The sequence below is a fragment of the Mirounga leonina genome, unplaced genomic scaffold (genome assembly GCF_011800145.1).
Source record: "Mirounga leonina isolate KUSES-001 unplaced genomic scaffold, KU_Mleo_1.0 Mir_357, whole genome shotgun sequence".
In the NCBI taxonomy this organism is placed as follows: Eukaryota; Metazoa; Chordata; class Mammalia; order Carnivora; family Phocidae; genus Mirounga; species Mirounga leonina.
In genome coordinates this window covers 4782442-4806370 of record NW_023270702.1, presented here as the reverse complement: position 1 = coordinate 4806370, position 23929 = coordinate 4782442, and the positions used below count along the sequence as shown (strand labels likewise).

Here is a 23929-nt window from a genome sequence, read left to right as displayed (position 1 = left end):
GTCAGGGTCAGTGTGGCACCCTAGCGGGAGAAGCTTTGGAGCTCACAGAATCTCAAACTCCCCTCGCCCTGGGCAATGGCTAGCAAATCTGAGAAGTGGGAGGTTCCCGAAGTTCAGCTAGAGGATGGAGGGTCAGCAGAAGTGCTGTCTGTCACGCCATCCCTAATACTGGCTACACACACAAAGCAACAGGCTAAAGTAAGCTGGGGGGAAAAAAAGAAGTTGCATATCTAGGCTATTTCACTAGAGAAAAAAATTGGCTTTAGTTATCCAGATATTATTTTAGGTACAGCTTAACAAATAACCATCTAAAAAGTATCTTTAAAAAGCAATTTCTTTCCATTCCCTTTTGTCTCATTGAAGTAGCAGCAGTTCAGGCAGTAAACAGAAACTTCAACGAAGATCATACTTAGAGTGCATTAAATAAATATAAATTTTATTAAAAACACTCACATAGCGTTATCAGGAATGATATAATAATAAACGCTTTCAAATAACCTGCATTCATAACATTACAATACTTACAGTATTTATACCCATCCTCAGGTTTTATAGACAAACCGAACATGAAAATGAAATGAAACTAAGTTTTAAAAAAAGCATAGAAAAATGCACACAGAGTTCATTATCTTAGTGTCAAACTGCAAAAGTTTCCTAAACAAGTTACCCACTAGCTTTAGAAGTGAACTGTACAGCACTGTGCGTCAATCAAGATGAAAAATTCATTCAAGTAAAGTTGACACCACTCAGAAGCATTTTCAAGTATGGCTATATAGTTAACCTGATATTCCTATATAAGCAAATTGGAGATCTGCTTCCATTCATTCTAACTGAGGCAGGTGTGATATTTACAATTATAGATCTGATATTTACAATATGCCACTAGATTTCCTCTCCTCCTCCCTCCCTCCCTCCCGCTCTCCAAACCCCGAACTACACTTCTTGTTCCTGTTGGGCCAGCAGTTTGACAAATGACAGTGGATGATGCAGAAAGCAGACATTCATATAGGGATGGCTGACTCAAACCAACAGATGTGCACGGACTAGCCAGATATTTGGGGTTGGATACATGGTGTATGCACAATATTGAAATCATGTAGTTTGACACATGCAAACGTTTTTAAAAGGTTTGTAAATTGGTCACAGCCAAAAACTGTGGGGCGATTTTTAAAAAAAGACAAAAGCCATGTTATAAGGACTTGACCAAACTCCAAGGCCTCGTTTAAGAATTTATTTGAAATGTTAGAAAGCACAAATGTACTTAGACCAAAATGTAATTGTCCGGTGGATTGCACACCACACCCCTACGCGTTCTGCCTATGGAGGGAAGTCCTCGTGGCCCTCTACTATATTGGCTACGGGGTCAAAAACTCTTAAGAGTGTCGAGAGACTCTAGCCAACGGCCACTTGCCAAACTCCTGCCTTACAATCTTCCCTTTATCAACTCAGTGCATTCTATTTTCATGTAATTCTTTTTTCCTGCTTGAAACAGTCAAAAGATTTCCCCAAACTTTTAAAATGCTTTACTTTACAATAAAAAGAGCCAACAGATTTTACAAAATTAGTTTTAGTTACATCAGGACATATACAAGTAAAATAGGAGGGATTCAAAATAAAAGGGTTAAATCCCTGAAAAAAGAATATATTTATTAACCTACAACAATTTTACATAAACACAGGTGACATGTTGGCATAAGGAGAACATGAGCTGAAATATCCCTGAATTTTTAGAACGAAAAGGTTGAAGTTCAAGTTATACTTGCTAAGAAATCAAGTATTGAAAAAAAGGTATGCTTTTTTTTTTTAATAATAATAACAATAATAAAAAGACTTGGAAAAAAAATGATGGTACATGATGCTCTAAGCTTTCACTCTCAGTTCAATATCCTATTGCCAAACTAGTGTTGAGGTATATGACAAGTAGGAACATCACTCAAACCTTTAATGAATTCTTAGCTCACATTATGATATATTTGTAGCAGGCTGAGTAGCACCATCATGATGTGAATTCTGCTTCAAATCCATATATATATATATATATATATACACATATATATGTATATAATTTTTTTACAGTACTAAAATACTAAAGCATTGCGTTAAAAAAGTTTTGTTTACAATTTAATTTACTTACTATACATCTCTTTCACTTCTTTATACAAATTAATGATTTAAAACCACCACAGCAAACCAGCTGCCTGTTTTTTTCTTTTTAATTAACAGATTCACATGGAACTAACCCTGTTTATTCATCTTATGCAGGCATCAGTCTGCTCAATCTTCCTGGAAAAGAGGACACTTAAGCTAAGAAATGACAACATCACAATGTACAATTATCAACACAAAAGCAGACTGCCATTCGGTTTGCTGAAGAGCATACAGATCCATAAAATAGCATCAGCTTAAGTGAACTAGCTTTGTTATGTCTGTAGCATGTCGTTATTACCTGCAGTTAAGAGAAAATTCCTAAAACTACATATTTGAGTAATGAACTTGTCATACAATGTTGTATAAAACTGTTTTACAGTATAGCATGTGAGATGAGCACCAGAAAACACGTGTTGTGGACTAATGTATTCCCTTGAATCCAGTAAGCCCCGTTGCGGATTTAACTGGCTATATTAAAAATGGACACATTGCTCATCAGCAGATGCATGGCTAAAAGCAAAAATATTTTAAAAGCTTTCCTTGTTTCCTTAAAAAAAAAATCCACTTTGCATTCTAAAATGAAAGTAAACTTTTTTTTTTTTTTAAACGTCTCAGTACCTTAGCATTGTTCAAGTTGTCAAAGCTTAGGTAGACAAAGTGCTTCTAAAACACCATTTAAAATATTTATACATATACGTGTGTGCACATATACATATGTGTATACATATATGTACATATATACGTTTATTGTCCTACAAGGACTTCACTGGATGAGCAAAATCCAGAGGCCTTTAAATGTCTGCATTTAAAAAAAAAAACAAAAACCTCGTGTAAGAATAGGTAATTATGCTAAAAACTTGAATGAAAAGGTACCCCTATTATTCAAGGGCATTGGAGTACACAGATAGCATCTTGATGATATAAAGGCATTAAATTTTCAATTGTTAAAGACACCATTTTCTTAGCACCATTTCTTAGAACATCCAAACAAATTCAGTGTTTTGCTGTCTATTCATTTATGCATCCTGTAGCTATTCTGATAAATAAAAGTTAATATTAAGATTACAGTAAAAACTGCATGTTAAAAAGCCATAATTCCAGTATTTCAGTACATTGTATATTCAGCACCAGATGGTATTTTAAAATTCCTGCCCCTGTAATACTACAGTACTTGTTTGACTCGTGTTCCATGACTATGCAAACTTGGTATTATTAAAAGTGGTCACAGATGTGTAGAGTTGTAAGGGGGAAAAAAAATCACATTTACATATCATCTCGTCCAATAATAGAACCAGTGTTTAAAAATGTAAATTGTGGAACACTTTCTTCCCCACCTTCTTTTTGCATAGAATGCTTTGGTCTTTGCCTAGGTGCCATCTGTGACCACTTAGGAGTCAGTGGAAATTAAGTGCTATGGTAGGATGACCTCTCTTTTTGCTGGTGAGCTGAGGTTCTTCCCACCACATTTGCCAGGAAGCCTGTGTTCGTTCCCCACTGCCCCCGTCATGAGAACTATACTACGGACAGGTTGGTTGTGGTCTTTTCAAATGAGGTACCCACCACAAGGGGAGACATCATATGTATCTGTTGTAAGGCCCTGTGACCCGAGTGAAGGCATATGGAGATGTAGTTACTGTGGAGTCTGTGGTCACGGACATGGTCCTTTCAGCAAGGGACTTGATAAAGCGCAGGTAAGTGGGCTCGGAAGGTTCATGCGGCTCAGTGGGCTCCCGTTTCACTTTTTTGCCGTGGGTTTTCTGAGGCACATAGTCTGGCCCATACTTCTCACACTCTTCCTCTTTCTCTCGGGCTTTTTCAGCCATTTTGGCTTCCCAGAGCGCCAAGCCATGTTTTGGCTCATTCATGCTCTTATGCTGGTAAAAGACCAGCGAGATCCTGGTGGGGTGATTCCTATTGGGATTCTTTAAAGGGGTTGTGGCATGAAGCTCGCGCTTGGCACACTCAATGAGAATTGACCCATGAGCTGGAGCCACAGCCACTCCCCCAATGTCAGGATCTAGAAAGCTCTGCTCACTGTCTGACCAGACGTCATCATTGTCCTCGGGGGCAGAAGGCTGCTTTTCCTGGTTACCGGCATCCTGTAACTTTTGTAAGCCTTCTTGGACAGAAGCAGTTCTATCATGGCTAAGACCTGGAAGCATCTTAGAGAACCCATTAGCTGTGTGGGAAAGCATGTCATTTTCCTTGTTTGGGAGATGCAGGGCATGAAGAGAGCTGTTGAACATGCCTGGAGCTGCACCGTAGTTATGGATTATGTGAGAAGATGGGGGATGTTCACCATTCTTATAGTCTATGTTTGGATTGCTCAAATTGGGTGGTAATCTAGAGGTGGCTCCCATGAAGTGGCCATCCATCTCATGAGCGGAATAGGGAGGAAATGTCCCTACATGGTGTACGTTTGTTTTAAGAGTACAACTGCTAAAGGCATCTCCCTGCATAGTTTGGTTTCCATAACCTAAGTACTTAGAGGAAAAACTCTGGCTATTTCCGAACCTCGGCTGGTAAAGTGTATGGATGGGGGGTAAACTTAGCTTAGAGAGAGGGTCTTGGTTTGGGTACCTGTATAGATCCATGGGCTGAGACTGGGCAGAATAGGAACCCAGGTATGGGGAGCAGCTGTCCACCGATACATTTCCATTGCATTGATATGATGGATATTGGTTATTCTGGTTCAGAAGCCCAGTGTAGGGATTCATGGGATTAGAAGAATTCAAATATGAACCTGTAGCTTGGGATGAGGTGGAATAGAGGTTCATAGGGCTGGCGCCTCCATAAATATCTGCAGTGTGTGAAGAGCCCGGATAAGCTTGGATAACTGGATTGGGCCGCCTCATGTACAGATTGGCTGATCCAGAGGAAGAGTAGGAGTTGCCAGACTCGGACTGAGGGTTATTCGTCATGGGGTGATGCTGGGGCTGCTGCTGCTGGGGTGGCTGTTGGGGTAGCTGCTTCTGTGGCTGTGGAGGTTGCTTCTGCAGTGGCGGGGGTAGGGGCGGCGGCTGCTGGGACTGCTGGGACTGCTGCATGACTGGTCCTGAAAGTCGCAAAAGTTCTGTGGACAGCGTAAGAGAGAGCACACAAATGTGTCCGATTATTATTTTACAGAAGCTAGCGAGGATGCCTAAACGTATGTGAGAACCCCTGGTAAGGTGATGCAATACCCATCAAACAAGGAGGAGCGAAGTCAGGGTTCTGATCACTGTCTGGAGTAATTTTTTGTCTAAAGCATTAGATAAAACAGCAGATCTCTACAACGGTACAATTTGGTAAGTGAAGAAAAATGTCACAAACATCCAAAAGCTGTTTCACTGAGAGCATCATGTTTTCTGGAGCTTCTGTGCATCTGACCATGCCACACTCTACCTGAAGTGCCCTTCTCCCTCCACCCCACCTCCCTGCCCTTCCTTGGCACAGTCCTCCCTTCCTCAAGGAAGCCTTCTCTGACCTCATCTTCTAGTGCATGTATAATACCCACTGCAAACATACAGAGAGAGCAATGCTTCATAATGTATGGTAATTATGCATTTTTTAGTCCTCTTCTCCCACTGATGCAAAGCCGTTCCTTGAAGGAAGGGACCAGGTCTTATTTTACTTTATTTCTCCACTGCCTGGCATGCAATAAAATTTGTTAAATAGTTGGAAGTAGCATAAAATTTGTTACAGAAGATTCAGCAATGCTATGAAGAAAAGAATGACCTTCACCTAACACCCAAAGCATATCTTATATAACTGGCAAACCCTATCTACACAGTTATCAATAAAACTTTAAAGTAATTTTCAGCTTTGTAAGTGAAAATTTTAAGTCATACTTTTATTTCATGACCTCGTAAAAATCTATATATGAGAAAAGAACAAATAAATGGAGCTGTAATGGCAGTCCTGAGCACTGAAATGATTATTACAGAAACCAGTTAGGAAAGACTGGAGGCAAAGTTCTCCGATTATACTTTGCAGCTAACTCAAAGGAGACATTAAGGAGTGAACAGGATTTACTTCTCTTAGTGTAAGTCAACCAATCAACAAATTTTTGTTAAGCATCTTTAGCATATTATTCTAAATTACTTAGTTTCTCTAGGTTTTGAGATGAATTGGTAGGGGAATTTGACTTGGTGAAGCAAAGATGGTTGGTTCTAAGCAAACTAGTAGACTAAACTTAAAAGATAAACCTTTTTCTTTTGTTAATGGCCAGGCCAATACCATTTGTAAGATGTGGATATGGACATTACATTGTATGGCTTTTTATAGCAATTAACTGAAGACATAAACAAGGGATTTTGAAAGGAAAGTATCAACTTAGTATTGATAAGTAATGCTCTGTTGCTACTACCCACAGATGTGATCCGTTTGGATGGGTAAAAGCTTTAGAAGATAACTACATGTTATGAGGATACCCCTCCTCAACTCAGACTTAATGTGGCTAAGGAAAGGATCTTCTCCTGCCCCTGCTCCATAAATCCTATTTTCAAACTTCTTATTTCAACAAATAGTACTGTTTTAGTTACCTAGGCTTAAAATGTTGAAGTCAATCTTAAATTTTTCTTCATCTTTGTTCCAATGCTTTGTCAGCCATGTATTGCGAATCATTTGGGGCACATTCACTTCTATCATTTTTGCTAAGTCTTCATTGCTACCACCCAAACTCAAGCTTTTCTCTTGGTTTATTACATCTGTCTCCAAACTCATAGCTCCCTTGCCTCTAATTTGGCCTCCTGTCACTGCTAGATTAACACTATTTTCACCATATCCCCTCATAAAACTGCCATTTATTATAGAATAGAATCCATACTTCTCCATTAAGCTGGGGTTGAGGGTGCAATATCTCATTACCATCTCCAAGAGCAAAGCCTGGCCCTTGGGACTTCAGAGAAGATTCTGGTTCAAAACTTAAGGCCCTCATTTTGAACATAAGTTTCAGATAACACAGATGCATGTTGCTTTACATTAAATTTACCTGCCAACTGTTTAGCCTGGCTTGCATTTTCAGTCTGTTTTGTACGAGATGAGGCTGACTTTTCCTTTTCATTCTTATTTGCGCTGTTTTCCAGAGAGGAAAGCTTTTCAGCTGCAGCTTTCTTGGCTTCTAGCTTCCTTTGTCGGCATGTCTTGACTGGCTCTGCTAACATCCGGACTTTTCGCCGAAAAGAACTCAGCACCTGAATGGCACCATTTTGTTTCTTCTTCTCTTGAGCTTCCACACTCCCAAACTCATCCACGTCAGAGACTTTGTAGAGAGGCAGAACATGGAGCTGCTCATCCTCAGGTTTTCCTCCAATTTCTCGATTGTCTTCTCTAGTGAGGGTGCATACCTGGTAGGGAAATAAGACAGTACCGCCTCAGTTGCAGTCCAAAAGAAACGCGCGCACGCGTGCGTGTGTGTGTGTGTGTGTAACTTTCTCCCTGTCAGTATTTAGATTTGTGGTGGTGTTCTCCTGGACCAGATCAGTGACAGGCGTATTACCATGAACCATGTTGTCTGTTCTTAAGGGAGGTTGCATTAAAATGGTACAGGGAGATAGACAAGTCCATGTTGACTTTTTTTTCCCCTTTTCTTTTTTTGAGTCTTGTCAGGAAATGTTACCAGTGGTGACTTTGTTCTTCAAATACATTTTTGATTCTAAGGGAAGAAGCAACACTCCCACCAAAATGGAGCAATCTCCCACCTTTCACACTTGAAACACAGATGTGAGAGATGTGAAACCTCTTCGAGAAAGGGCTAAAAGTTTCTTCCACCAAATGATTTCCTGTTTTGCTAGTTATCACAGTCACCTAATCTCATACTTTTGTACACAAAGAAACTTCACATCTTTCCTCACACCGGACTCCTAACTCCCCTTCATTGTGCTTAAGACATTTCCACAAGCTACCAAAGTGAAATCTAAATAATGTAAAACTGAAGATATGGTTGCTATAGGGAGTATGTAACTCAACTCTGCATCTACCTTCCTCTTCTCTCCTTTTCTTTACTTGTTAAGCCTAACTTACTGTTGTTCCTCTCTCATTTCTCTTCTAAGTTATTGCACCATACAAGGGGCTATTCCAAAAATGGGTAAAGTCTACCTCTCTTGCTTTGCTAACTTAATGTCCTTTTTCTCTTTTGTTAGCCACAGTCATATTGGTGTTGATGAGAGATTATTTGTTGGCTTTAAAATAGTATTTAGTGTTTTTGAGTGATGCAGAAAACAACATAATCATGATTATTTAAAGTGCAGGAAATATAAAATTACTGGAAGATACTCTTGAATGTGATTATAACAGACTTACCTTGATAGATAAGTTTAACACGAGATGGGACTAAAACGAGTTTTTCACTTCCAATACATAAGTCTTCCAAATCCACATCTCTGAGCACTTGCCACCTTTTCTCACGTGTGTGTCCCTACTCTGTTCTTACCTAGTGCTGCTTTCCCTTGCACCTTGTGGAAACCGTGACCTATTAGAGGCAAAGTCCCCTTTACGCAGAACCTTTCTCATCTCTGCCTTCTCTCCATCACCTTGCTAGAGTGAAACATGGCTATCTTTAGAACCTACTATGGCTCTGATTATCATTTTCTTCCTAGAATCTAGCTTAGCCTTCTAATAATGAGCAAGTGTTCAACACATGGTTAGTGACGATTTTAGATACTGTGGATGATAAGCCTTCTTGTTGGTCCTCCTGGATCAGAAGTCCACATGCTAATCTGCCTCACAGCCAGTTTTTGCACAGCCAGTGAACTAAGAGTGTTTTTTGCATTTTTAATAATAATAATAAAAAAATAATGTGGCGGAGATCCTATGTGGCCTGCGAAGCCTAAAATATTTACTAGCTTTCCTTTAATAAAAAAAACCAAAAAACAAAACTTTCTGACCTCTGCTCTAGACCATTAAATTAATACCGTTTCTGCTTCTCAAAAACTTCATACCCAGGTTTCGTGAATTACTTCCAATATTGTTTACCATCTGCCTGGGTTCTTGTCTACCCGAGACTATGACTTTGGTCTCTGTATTCTATTTTTCATCTTAAGTCTCATTGGTCATCTTCCTTAACTACACATATATCCATGTTGATGACTCATTAGGTAGATTAATTTATAGTTTCTTCACTTAAACTTTTTCATTCATTTTTTTTTAAATTTTATTTATTTATTTGACAGAGAGAGAGAGAAAGTGAGAGAAGGAACACAAGCAGGGGGAGTGGGAAAGGGAGGAGCAGGCTTCCCACCGAGCAGGGAGCCCGATGCGGGGCTCGATCCCAGGACCCTGAGATCATGACCTGAGCCGAAGGCAGTCGCTTAGCCGACTGAGCCACCCAGGCGCCCCAAACTTTTCATTCTTTATCTCCACCCCGGTTTCTCTCTCTCCATGCAAGGCCACACCATGGACTCTCGGTGTTAAACACTGCTCCACCCTAAGACCATATTCATTTTCTCCACTTATGAAGACCTCCAATTATACGGCCCAATCTACTTCACCCACTATGCTATGTAGTTAAAATGGGCTCTTCTGTACTTTGAATTTTTTACAGTAGTTACTATGCCACAGAAGGGTATTTTTCATTTGCACTTCTCTCTGCAAGGTGGACTGGTGCCTTGACTTGTACATGGCTCTTTACTTTACTGATTATAACCTACCAGATACCTGACACTGAATTTTGAAAGAACTTTTGGCAGCTAATAGTAGCTGGCAATGCACAGTCACTGGTTTAGCTTTACATCAACATTTCCATGCTTTTTCTGTGCTTGTCAACAGATTTCCAGTACTGTGCCAACCCATTATGAGAGTACTAGATATGCCAAACAAGGTCACCTTTGCAACAGCAATTCATTCATGAAAACACTTGTGCAATGATACCTGTAGAGAACATATTACTCTAATCACATGCTACTAACTTGCAGCCTTCCACTCTTTCACAGGATGTGCTGCTAACCTGTCCTGTGCCCCACTTACCAATGTGCTGCCATTCTGCATATTGTGTAAGTCCCTATGGGCATGAGCACAGAAGTCCAAACATGCAGTGACCCCTGAGAATGGTCGGCCTTCCTTCAGACCCAATCGGCACTCTGGTGCTCTGTGTTCATATTCAATCTGAAAAATAAAAGTGTGTGTGTGAATGGGGACATACTTAGGCATTTGAAATTCTTAGGCTACATTTGAGAAAATAGTGTAAGACCTGTCTACTGAACAGGTCAAAAGATTCCTTAGTATTTTGGCTATTTAGAACTTAAAAAAAATAGTTGCATATTTTATATCCAGAAATACAACAGAATGACACAAAATAGGCCAAACATTTTGATATGGTAAAGTTTTTATTTTACAGTGTTGAGATATAATTAATATACATTAAACAGCATATATTTAAAGTGTACTACTTGATGAATTTTGACATGCATATATGTAAAACCATTGCAACAATCAAAATAATGTACATAGCCATCATTTCCAAAGTTTCCTCCTTCCCCTTTTAATTCACGCTTCCTTTGTTCCCAGGAAACTACTGCTCTGCTTTCTGTCACTACAAATTACTTTGCATTTACTAGAATTTTATATAAGTGGATCTATTTTGAGTAAATTTTTATATATGATGAAGATTAAGAGTCAAGGTTAACTTTTTTCCATATGGCTATCCAACTTTTCAAACACTACTGGGTAAAAAGATTATCCTTTGCCACTAAATTGCCTTTATCAAAAATCAGTTGACTGTTCATGCTGGATCTATTTCTGAACTTTCTATTCTGATCTTTTGGTATATAACAGTGTGTTGGGAGGTATCACGGTCTTGATTACTAGTAAATATGGACCCTTAGTAATCTTGAAATCAGGGAGTAGAAATCTTCAAATTCTGATATTTTTGAAAATTCTTTTATTTCAGATCCTTTGCATTTCTCTCTATATATTTTAGAATCACCTTGTCAATTCCTTCAAAACACTTGGTAACATTTTGATAGGTACTGAATCTACTGACTGACTTGGGGAATGTAATATATCTTTCCAGTTTGGGTCTTTTTAAATCTCAGCAATGGTATGTTAGTTTTCAGTGCACAGGTCTTGTACATTTTTGTCAAATGTCAAATTTTTATGCCTAAGAATTTCATATTTTTGATGCTATTTGCTATTGGTTTTCACTACAATTTTTAATTGTTTATTGCTAGTACCTAGAAATACAATTCATTTTTTTATTTTGCAACTTTGCTAAACCATTTATTAGTACTAGGAGTTTTTGGTAGATTCTTTGGGACTTTCTGCGTAGATAAGCATGTTGTCTGCATATAAGCACACTTTCATTTCTTCCTATTCAATCTGTATGCTTCTTGTTTTTTCCTTGCCTATTGCCCTGTCTAAAATTTTCAGTTAGATGTTAACAGAAGTGGTAAAAATGGATGTCCTTGTCTTGTTTCTAGTCTTAGGGGTAAAGCATTCAGTCTTTCAATATTAATTATGAAGTTAGCTTTTGGTTTTTCAATTATGACCCTTATCAGACTGAGAAAGTTCTCTTCTATGGATGTTGAAGATTGCTAAATGCTTTTTTCCTCTATCTATTGAGATAATCATATTTTCTCCATTACATTGGCTATTATGGTGAATCACATTGATTTTTGAATGTTAAAACATTCCTGAAATAAACTCCATTTGGTCATGATGTATTATCCCTTTTACACTTTGTTGTGTCTAATCGCTAAAATTTTGTTAAGAATTTGCACATCAATATTTATGAAGAACAATGGACTATGTAATCTTTTTTCTTTAATGCCTTTGTCTAGTTCTAGTATCAGGTTATTTCCAGCTTCATAAAATGAGTTGGAAGTTCACTCCTTTTCTATTTTCTAGAAGAGTTTCCACTGAATTGTTGTTATTTCTTCCTTAAATAATGAGTCAAGTTTGGAAGGGAAATTATCTGAGCCTGGAATTTTTAGAAAAGTTTTTAACTACAACTTCAATGTCTTTAATAGATATAGGATGATTTGTGGTATTTATTTTTTTCTTCAGTAAGCTTTGGTAATTTGTATGTGTTTAAAAATTTATTTATTTATTTATTTATTTATTTATTTAGAGCACAAGCACAGGGAGGGGCAGAGAGAGAGAGAGAGAGAATCCTAAGCAGACCCTGCACTGAGTGCAGAGCACAATGTGGGGCTCAATCTTATGACCCTATGATCATGACCTTAGCTGAAATCAAGAGTTGGATGCTTAACCAACTGAGCCACCCAGGCACTCTGGTAATTACTGTCTTTTAAGTATTTTGCTCATTCCATGTAAATTGTTGAATTTATTGACATATAGCTTTAATAATATCTTTATTGTTCTTTTAATGTCAGTAGGATCTGTAGTGATGTCTTGTCTCTAGATATTGGCAATTTGTGCCTTTTCTTTTTTCCTGATTGAATTGACTCAAAGTACCAGCTTTTGGTTTCACTGATTTATTCTCGTTTCCGTATTTCATTTCATTGATTTCTGTTTAGTTTTTCATTCCTTCCACCTTTTAGGGCTCAAATTGCTCTCCTTTTCCAAGTTTCTTAGAGTAGAAGCCTGGATCATTGATTTGAGACTTTATAATTTTCTAATAAGTGTTCAATTCTATAAATGTCTCTCTAAGCGAGGCATAATAGCTTCATCCTGCAAATTTCAATGTCATGGCTTCATTTTCATTCAGTTTGAAATACTTTCTAATTTCCCTTGTGATTTATTCTTTGGTTCATAGGTCATTTAGAAATATGTTGCATATATATATATATGTATGTATGTGGGTGTATATATATATATTTTTTTTCTTTTCTGCTTTTTGTTATATATTTGTCTTATCTTTCATTTGGTTCCATATTCCTTTCAAGAACCTTTTTGGATTGATTCCATTTTTTTTTATCTCTTTACTGATGGATTAGCTATACACCCTCGCCCCCACCACCACCAGTGGCTGCTTGCCTTAAGGTTTACAGTATATTCTGTCACTTCTCACAGTCTACATTCAAGAAATAGGATACAACTGTATATATAACATGAGAACCTTACAACAGTATACTTTCAATTCCCCAGCCTCTATGCTACTTCTACATGTTATAAACTTCAAAATGCATTGTTTTTTAAATAGCAAATTATCTCTTAAAGAAATTTTTAAAATAAGGAAAAAGGTTTTTTATTCATGTATCTACTGTTTATGATGTTTTCCATTCCTTTTCGTCAATATAGATTTCTATCTGGTATCATTTTCTTTCTGCTGGAGGGCTTCCTTTAACATTTTTAAAGTGTTATTAGTCTGCTCATGGTAAATTATTTCAGCTTTTGTAAGTTTGAAAAAAAAAATTTTGCCTTTACTTTTGAGAGTTGTTTTTACTGGGTACAGATTTCTAGGTTGACAGTTTTTTTCTCTTTCAGTACTTTAAAGATGTTTTTCCTCTATCTATTTTTCTTACATTTTTCTCTGATGAGAAGTTTAACTTTAGCAATGAGACTTTAAAAATCAAGGAACAAAGCAAGGGAAGAGCATTTAGATATGAAAAATAAGGATAATATATTCAGTTGGGGGAGGAGACAAAAATCAAATGGTAGGTTTTGACAGCATCCATAATCTTAACAGGTCTTCCCATGTACTGTGTGGAAAGATCACGTAGCTATTTTTTTGATCTCTATTAAGACATATTAAGACATATGGATGAACACTACCACTAGTAGCGACCACGCAATATACAAAACACCTTATCCATTCACAGCCATTGATTGATTTAATTTAGATAGACATTACATCTATTTTTTATGTATTTTTTTAATGTATGAGTATTTATGTATTTAAGTTTTTTATTTTTATTTTTTTCCTTTTCATTTTTTAATTTAAATTCTAGTTAACATAGATGGTAAAATTGGTTTCAGGTATAGAATTTAGTGATTCATCACTTACATATAACATCCAGTGCTCATCACAACAAGTGCCCTCCTTAATACCCATCACCCATTTAGTCCACCCCCCACCCACCTCCTTCCATCAACCCTCAGTTTGTTCTCTATAGTTAAGAGTCTCTTATGATTTGATTTTTTTCCTCTCCATATGTTCATTCATTTTTTTTTTTTAAATTCCACATGAGTAAAATCAGATGGTATTTGTCTTTCTCTGGCTTATTTTGTTTAGCATAATACACTCTAGCTCCATTCACATCTCTGCAAATGGCAAAATTTCCTTCTTTTTGATGGCTGAGTAATATTCCATTATACATATATATTATGGAAGAATGCATAACATGAGATCTACCATTAAACAAAGTTTTAAGTGTCCAATACATTATTGTTGACTATAGGTACACTTGTTGCAAAGCGGATCTCTAGAGCTTATTCATCTTGCTTAACTGAAACTTTATGCCCATTTATCAGTATATTTATTCAAATATAAATACTGAAACACATCTAAGGAGTTATACCTAATCATCTTGTTAAACTAAAATTTGGGGTACTGTCATATTTTGGATATTCTAGGTTTGGTTAATGCATAAAATACTGCAAACATAATGTAATTGGGTGGAATATCAATGCTTAGAAAATCAGGTGTATATGACACCATCTATAATAAGAATCAAAAGAGTAAAAAGAACATTAATGCTCTGTTATTCTGTCCTCTTTCCCCAGCTAAAACCATGTGATTAATAGCACCTATAATAAAATTTATTCAACAGAAAATGGCCAACATTTTACAACAGTACCAAGCATCCCATATACTTTTGTGTGATACTTACCAAAGTAGATAAGGTTGTAAAATAACAGTATTAATCCTACTACTATTAACAGCATTTAAAATATTTTTCATAGACATCATATGCATTTCTAAAAACTTAAGTTGTGATATAAAACAACTTTATAAACAGATCATTATTTAATTTGCCTCTTTTGCTCCCACTTAAAAAAGAGAGTAGATGTTTGAGGAAAGTGTTAAAGTCCATAATTGAAACAAGAGTAGCTAAATCATTAAATTAGTATTGGTCTCCCTGTCTGTCTCTGCTATGTAAACTAATCTAATCCCATTAGTCTTTAATGTTATTAAATGACAATTGTTTGCCAAATGTACTCTTCTTCATACTTCCCTGTACTCCCTGTTGCTGTGTACTCTGCTCACCTTCATCACCTCCAGCTTTCTTCCATCTATCAGTCTCCCTCTTTCCCTTAAATCTTTAACCTCTCTTACTATATTGTGCCTACCCCCAGCATTTACTTCACTGGTTTCTCACCCTCCACTCCTAAAATGACAGTGTGTTGCCTAAATGCCTAAAATGCCATCAGTAGCCTCTTCTCTTTATAATCTCCACTCTGAAAAACTGCATTCACTCCTATGTATTCAGCTTCAACTACTTGCATTTTGACAATTTCCAAATCTACAGTGCTAGTCTGGATTTTTCTCCTGATTTTCCATCTAATTATTCTAGAATTATGTCAAACATATTATGTCCAAAATGAAATGTATCATTTCCCCCTTTTGCCCCCAAACTTACTTTTCCTCACTGACTCCAAATACTAGTTAATAGAACCATCTGTCCAAGCCAGAAATTTGGTGGATCCTGAAATTTACCTTTTGCTTGTCCTCAGATCCAGTTGGTCACTAAGTTCTGTATGTTCTACCTCAGATATTTTACATACTTATTTTCTTTATTCTATCACTACTGCCATTTCTTTAATTTAGGACTTTAACATCTCTTGCCCAATGACTACACTAGCTTCTCCAATTTAATCTTACACTAACCTAAGTTGTATTTCATTTAATTTGGCTTATTGAGTGAACTTTTTTTTTTTTTTTTTACATTTTCTATGTTATGTTACTCATCATACAGTACTTCATTAATTTTTGATGTAGTGTTCTTTTTAAATTAAATCACCCTCCTCTGCCCCCAACACACACTTAAAATGCCCCAATGGTATCCTTCTTACATACAGGATAAAGTTCAAAGATTTTTATATGGTCTCCAAGGCTATTTGTGATCTTAGTTGTCTCTACTTTCAGGGAGAACTTTTTTGTTCCTTCAGAAATGTGCATACTTCTATTCCAGCTGTAACTGCTATTTTACGTATCTGTCTCCTCTAAAGAAGGAATTCCTTAAAGACAGAAACCCTACATTGCTCTTTATGTCCACAGTGACTAAATACAATATCTAGTTTATAACAATATATATATATATTTAATATATGTAACATATACTAAATATGATATCTAGCTTATATCCATTTAATGCTTCTGTTGTTGATGTTATAATGACAGGGGAGACTTTACAGTTTTTTTTCCTTCTTCATGAACATTTCTGAACAAATCACCTAGCCTTCCAAATAGGTACAGCCTAGAACACATGTATAAAATAGGAAAAAGATGTTTTTGCTTGGTTCATGGAGCCAAGGCCAATTAAAAAGAAGAGAATCCAGCAAAATCTGGTATATCTGGACATATGTATGTACACTTACAAAGCAGTACACTCATAGCTTAATATGTATAGACATATGTGAAAACAGTTAATAGGTGGTTAGAACCTACAATTTGGGCCACATAATTTTAGTTAACCATCAAACTCTGCTTACAGAAGAGATATGAGAACAAGATTAGTGGATAGAACAGCTTGTGAGACTTAAAAGCTCATTATCTTTACAGATTAAAAGACCAAAAATATGCTCTTTTGGATGATATAATTCTTATGTACCAGAAACAGAACATTGTGGCTTCACTAATTGGGAAGAGGAAAATTTAGAACAATAAAGGAAAATCATTGCTTCAAAAATATTTTTGGAAGTAGGTAGGTCATCAATAATAAGTAAACTGTTCCAATCATTGTCAATAATTTTTAATAAACTTACCTGATTATTATATGCATCAGGTGCAAGTTTCTTGTATGTTGGTGCCATAAGAGTGGACAGGTTTTGTAAATGAGACTCCAGTTTCTCTTCCTGTATAAAATGAATAACTCTACTTATTAAATTCTAAATCCTTTCTATATGTAAGAGATGCTATCAGTTAAATTTTTCCTGCTACATCTTAGATCCAAATGACAATATACTGTGTCTTTCTTTTTTTTTTTTTTAAAGATTTTATTTATTTATTTGAGAGAGAGAGTGAGAGAGAGAAAGAGCACAAGAGGGGGGAGCAGGAGAGGGAGAAGCAGACTCCCTGCCGAGCAGGGAGCCCGATGCGGGACTCGATCCCGGGACTCCAGGATCATGACCTGAGCCGAAAGCAGTCGCTTAACCAGCTGAGCCACCCAGGCGCCCTACTGTGTCTTTCTTATTAAATAAAGTTCGTTAACATGACTATTTCTAAGTTTGTATGTTATCAAAATATCTAGCTCTTTGGTATTTTTATATTAATCAATTTTGTACTCTGCATGCAGATATTTGGCATTTTATAAATATAAGCCTATGCTAGTAATAGGATAAGGAGAATGAAGCCATATGGTCTTAAAGAGGTCACATTCTCCACTCCTTCTCCAATCAGCTGCCATGGAAGAATGGCTATTGAAAGGATTTGTTTGGTTCATCTATTTTCAATCTTTATATTTTTAAATGTTTATAAAAATAGCATTCAAAATTTGAGGAGATCTTTCAACTGAACTAAAAGTTAGTAGATGCTTCAAATATGGATAAAACTCTCAGAACTAGAATGTGGTATATATGCAGAACTTTGTAAAGTTTACTTGAAAGGAGAAATGTTCAGTTACACTCCCTCCCCCCTACAAAGAGCAGATTTTCCAGGTAAGATGCTTATAAAATGGTAGGTGATAATACCCAGTTATTCCATTCATACTTAGAAGTTCTCATTTCACAGTAACATTTCTCCAAAAAATCTTAAGATGTAAGATGTAACTACCTGGCAAGGTTATACTTATTTGTAGTTTAGAAGGTGAGAAGGTTTCTAAGCCAAGCTCTCCTACCTACCTGAGGGAGGATGTTCCTAGCCATCCCTTGGATTTGCTTTATATTAAATCTAGTGAAAGTGATAAACATTTATAAAATAGTGGTAAAACTCTCCAGTATGGAAAATTAAAGTGGCTGATGATATGTAAAATTGCTACACTTCATTAGGCTTATTATTTGTATTTTTTATGAAAAGGGACATCTAGCCCATTTGATATAGTTTATTAAAAATATAATCCTGTGAAAAAATTTATATCATGATTTCACGAGTTTTTGTACTTTACTAAATTTCCACTTATAGTCACAAATAATAAAGCTAACACATTTTTTTTATATAGAGGGAAATATCAATATTATAATATACATAGTATAACTATATAAGGTTCACAGAGTCACTAAAAATTTGGTCATATCTAAATGGTAAACATTCGGGCTTTTTTTGATTATTCAATTAGCATACACTAGAAGCTATACCCAAGTTGTTAAAATTGATATACATCTGTAAGTTATGTTGAGAAATTTAGTTAAAATCTAAATGTTTTAGTTACTTGAATGCATTCATTATGATAACTTTAAACTATCAAATCTTGTGATATGAAAATGTGATGAGAAGTGGTCTCTATTGAATGTGGCAGTGATGGACATGACTTCTGTAATTCAGGTTTGAAAAATGAAAGTTTTAACAATGAAATGTTAACACTTGGTTTTAATACCAGTGATGGCTGTTTATTTATTTTTTTTAAGATTTTATTTATTTATTTGAGACAGAATGAGAGACAGAGAGCATGAGAGGGAGGAGGGTCAGAGGGAGAAGCAGACTCCCTGCTGAGCAGGGAGCCCGATGCGGGACTCGATCCCGGGACTCCAGGATCATGACCTGAGCCGAAGGCAGTCGCTTAACCAACTGAGCCACCCAGGCGCCCCAGTGATGGCTGTTTAAAACTCTGGAATTAACATAAAAGATAAGTACAAAAGGCCATAGGTATGAAGAGTTTATATTGTCCAAACTTTACTACTTTGGTATCACATGGTTATTATTATGCTAATTTTATTAAATATATAATGTGTATCTACCGTATAGCTAAAATTCTGATGTACCTCTGAGATGAAATTCTCTATGTTAATGAGAATTTAAGAGTATGTTATATTGTTCACTTCATCTGTACTCATCAATTCTCCCCCAAAATTAAAGAGATTATATATCAGGAAGTAAACAAACCTCTTTTGGGTCATCCCCAAGCAGCTTAAATTTTCTTGGAATCTTGCTTCTGGCAAACTTACATCCATTGTAGTACATGCTCCATGAACAACCAAAAGAAAAGGAGGCACCACAGGTCTCGGGATCCAGCCCTTGACAGGCACAGGTTCTCCTGAGGAATCAAAGGACCAAGTTCATAGATATCGATATCGAACAATTTATCTAGGCTACCAATCTTGTATTCTGGATGTCTGCATGCAAAAATGAGTGTAAATTAGTTTTAAAAGAAGTTTATATTAAGCTTGCCATAACCACATCAGAAAAGAACTATTTTGATTTTAAAACACAATTTAAACAAACTTTTTATTGTAGCATAATATACAGAAAAAGTACACATAATTTTACAGCTTGCAAATGCTCACAAATAAAACATACCCAAGTAAGTAGCACCCAAAGTAAGAAATAAATATACACTAGCACTCCACAATCTCCTCTATACTTCCAGGCATTATCTATAACAATAACTTCTATCAGAAGAGGTTTGCCTATTTTTATATTATATATATAGTGTACTATATGTGTGTATATATATATGTATGCATAGTTTTGCATATTTTTATAATATATGTAGTATATATACAATTTTGCTCACTCATATATATACTATACTAAATTTTTATTTTTATTTATATAGTATACCATGTTTTTTATTTATATATGTAGTACAAAAATGGGTAAAACTATATATATATGTATATATATGTACACAGATACAATTATATTGTATAAGCTTATTTGTGTCTTGTTATTTTTGTTCAACATATGTTTGGGATATCCATCCATATTGTTGCATATAAGTGTACTTTTTCATGTATTTATTCATTGAGTACAATTTTCCATTGTATGAATATTTCACAAAATAACCATTCTACCATTGATGGGCATTGGAATGCTTTCTAGTTTTTGGTTAAAATACAGTATTGTGACTTTATAGCCTAAGCGAGATATATCCTAAGGGCAAAAAACAAACAGAAAAAACTAGCAAAGAACCCAAAGAACAAAAATGATAAAATAACCTACTAGGAAAACTTAATAGGTATTTTTTTTCAGCTTTACTGAGGTATAATTGACAAATAGTAAGATATTTAAAGTGTACAACGGGATTTGATGTATGTGTACATTGTGAAAGGATTTGCCCACTGAGTAAATATATCCCTCACCTTTTTATGCCCCCCTTTTTGGAAAAGAACATTTAAGTTGTATTATTTTAGTAAACTGCAATTATATAATACAGTGTTATCAACTATAGTCTCCATGTTACACATTAGGTCCACAGACCTTATTCATTTTATAACTGAAAGATTGTACCCTTTTATCAACCTTTCCCTATTTCCCTTACTCCCGAGCCTCTCACAACCACTTTATTTTTTTATTATTTTTTAAGATTATTTATTTGAGAGAGAGAGAGTGTGCACAAAAAGGGGTAGGGAGAGGAAGAGGGAAAGAATCCCAAGCAAACTTCATGCTGAGTGCAGAGCCCCATGTGGGGTTCAATCTCACGACCCATGAGATCATGACCTGAGCAGAAACCAAGAGTCAGATGCTCAACAGACTGAGCCACCCAGGTGCCCTCACAACCAGTTCTCTACTCTGTTTCAGAGTTCAGCTTTTTTGTTTTTCTTTTTGATTCCACACATAAGTGAAATCATGTATTTGTCTTTGGCTTATTTCACTTAGCACAATGTCCTCTAGGTTCATCCATGTTGTTACAAATTACAAGATTCCCCTCCCCTTTTTAAGGCTGAATAATAACTTGTATTCCCTCTCCTTCCATACCACATTTTCTTTATCCATTTACCCACTGGTGGACACGTAGGTTGTCTCCACACCTTGGTTATTATGAATAATGCTGCAATGAAGTGCAGAAATCTCTTTGAGATAATGATTTCACTTCCTTTGGATGTATACTCAGAAGTAGGATTGCTGGATCATATGGAAGTTCTATTATTAACTTTTTGAGGACTATCTATACTGTTTTCCATAGTGGCTGTAACAGTTTATGCTCTCACTAATAGTGTACAAGGATTTCCTTTTCTCTACCTTCTTGCTAACATTCTTTTTTTTTTTTTTTTAAAGATTTTATTCATTTATTTGAGAGAGAATGAGATAGAGCATGAGAGGGGGAGGGTCAGAGGGAGAAGCAGACTCCCTGCTGAGCAGGGAGCCCGATGCGGGACTCGATCCGGGGACTCCAGGATCATGACCTGAGCCGAAGGCAGTCGCTTAACCAACTGAGCCACCCAGGCGCCCCCTTGCTAACATTCTTGTCTTTTTGGTTCAAAGATATGCTAACAGGGTCAGGTGATAGATGATATCTCATTGTGGTTTTGATTTGTATTTCTCCAGTGATTAGTGATGTTGAACACCTTTTCATGTACCCATTTGTCATTTGTATGCATTCTCTATAAAAATGTCTACTCAGGTCCTTTGCCTGTTTTTTTTTTTTTTTTAATTGAGTTTTATATATTCCTTGTATATTTGGGATATTAGCCTCTTTCTAGATATATTATTTGCAAATATTTTCTCCCATTCAATAGATTACCTCTTTTTTTTTTTTTTTAAAGGTTTATTTATTTGACAGAGAGAGATACAGCTAGAGAGGGAACACAAGCAGAGGGAGAGGGAGAAGCAGGCTCCAATGCGGGGCTCGATCCTAGGACTCTGGGATCATGACCTGAGCCGAAGGCAGACGCCCAACGACTGAGCCACCCAGGTGTCCCAGATTACCTCTTCATTTTGTTGATGGTTTCCTTTATTGTCCAGTTTTTTGGTTTGATGTGGTCATACTTATTTTGCTTTTGGTGCCTTTGCTTTTGGAATGCAAAAAAACATTGTTAAGATCAATTCCAAGAAGTTTACCTCTATGTTTTTTTCTGGGAATTTTACAGTTTCAGGTCTTGTGTTCAAAACTTTAATCCATTTTGAGTTGATTTTTGTGTATAGCCTAAGAGAGGTCTGGTTTCATTCTTTTAGGTGTGATCCCTACTTTTCCCAATACCATTTATTGAAGAAATGATCCTTCCCCCATTGTATAGTCTTGGCTCCATTAAAAAAAAAAAAGACCATATTTGCATACATGTATTTGTTGGCTCTGCATTCTCCATTAATCTATGTGTCTGTTTTGTTGCCAGTACCATACTGTTTTAATTACTATAGCTTTGTGATATAGTTTGGAATCAGGAAGTATGATGACTCTAGCTGTCTTTTTCATTCTCAAGATCGCTTTGACTCTTTGGGGTCATTTGTGATTCCATATAAATTTAGGATTATTTTTTTCTATTACCATGAAAAATGCAGTTGGAATTTTGACAGGGATTACACTGAATTTGCAGATTGCTTTGGGTACTATGGGAATGTTAACAATATTGATTCTTCCAATCCATGAACATAGACTATTTTTTCCATTTATTTGTGTCTTTTTTGATTTCTTTCATCAATTTTTTTTTTGAGACATCAATCTTTTGTGGTTTTCAGTATACAGATTTTTCATCTCCTTGCTTAAATTTATTCCTAGGTGTTTTCTTTTTCTTTTGTAAATGGGATTATTTCCCTACTTTCTCTGTTAGTTCATTGTTAGTATATAGAAACACAACTTATTTTTGTATATTAATGTATTCTGCAACTTTACTGAATTTGTTTATTAGTTCTAACAGTTTTTGGTGGAATCTTTAGAATTTTCTATGTATAATGTCATCTGCAAATAGTGATAGCTTTACTTCTTCCTTTCTGATTTGGATTCCCATTATTTTATTTTCTTGCTTGATTGTTCTAGCTAGTATTTCGAATTACATATTGAATGAAAGTGATGAGACTAGGCATTTTTTGTATTGTTCCTGATCTTAGAGGAAAACCTTTCAGCTGTTCATCACTGAGTATGATGTTAGCTGTGGCTTTCTCATATATGGCCTTTATTATGTTGAGATATTTTCCTTCTATACTCAGTTTTTATTATGAAAAGATGTTGAACTTTGTCAAATACTTTTTTCTGGGCTTCTTAAATGATCATATCATTTTTATCCTTAATTTTGTTCATGTGGAATATTGCATTGATTGATTGGGTATGTTGAATTATTCTTACATCCCTGGAGTAAATCCCACTTGATCATAGTATATGATCCTTTTAATGTACTAGTGGACCTGGTTTGCTAATATTATGTTGAAAGTTTTTGCATTTAATTTTTCATTGGATATTGACAGATAATTAATTTTTTTATAGTGTCTTTGGTTTTGGTATCATTGTAATGCTGGCCTTGTAAAATGTTTGGAAATAATTCCTTCAAGTTTTTGGAAGAGTTTGAGAAGGATTGCTAACCCATCTTCAAATGTTTGGTAGAAATCACCCCTAAAGCCATCTGATCCTGGGCTTTTCTTTGTTGTGAGGTTTTTGATTACTGACTCAATCTCCTTACTAGTAATTGGTCTATTTAGATTTTTCTATTTCTTCATGATTCAGTCTTGGTAAGTTGTATGTGTCTAGGAATTTAGCCACTTTCTCTAGGTTGTTCAACCTATGGGTGTACAATCGTTCATAGTATTTGCTTATAATATTTATTTGTGTGGTAACAGTTGAAATGCCTTCTCTTTCATTTATAGTTGTATTTCTCTGAGTCCTCTTTTTTTCTTGGTAAGAGTAGTTAAAGGTTTACTATTTTGTTTATATTTTCA

At 35.8% G+C, this 23929-nt stretch overlaps 1 protein-coding gene across 3 annotated transcripts in view; it reads right to left on the bottom strand.

The window, feature by feature from the left end:
* Nucleotides 1–419: 419 nt before the first annotated feature.
* The window catches only part of TET2 (tet methylcytosine dioxygenase 2), a 140216-nt gene continuing 116706 nt past the window's right edge, over nucleotides 420–23929 (bottom strand). The window contains exons 7-11 of one of the 3 annotated variants that reach the window (XM_035030210.1): nucleotides 19226–19376; nucleotides 16954–17043; nucleotides 10093–10230; nucleotides 7121–7475; nucleotides 420–5221 (exon numbers count right to left, since the gene is read on the bottom strand). In XM_035030210.1, coding sequence (XP_034886101.1) covers nucleotides 3723–5221; nucleotides 7121–7475; nucleotides 10093–10230; nucleotides 16954–17043; nucleotides 19226–19376 — 2233 coding nt within the window. In that variant the 3' untranslated portion in view covers nucleotides 420–3722. Of the gene's footprint in view, nucleotides 5222–7120; nucleotides 7476–10092; nucleotides 10231–16953; nucleotides 17044–19225; nucleotides 19377–21953; nucleotides 22075–23929 lie in introns of those variants that run through there. The other 2 variants (XR_004683743.1, XM_035030211.1) reach the window with 2 other exon arrangements.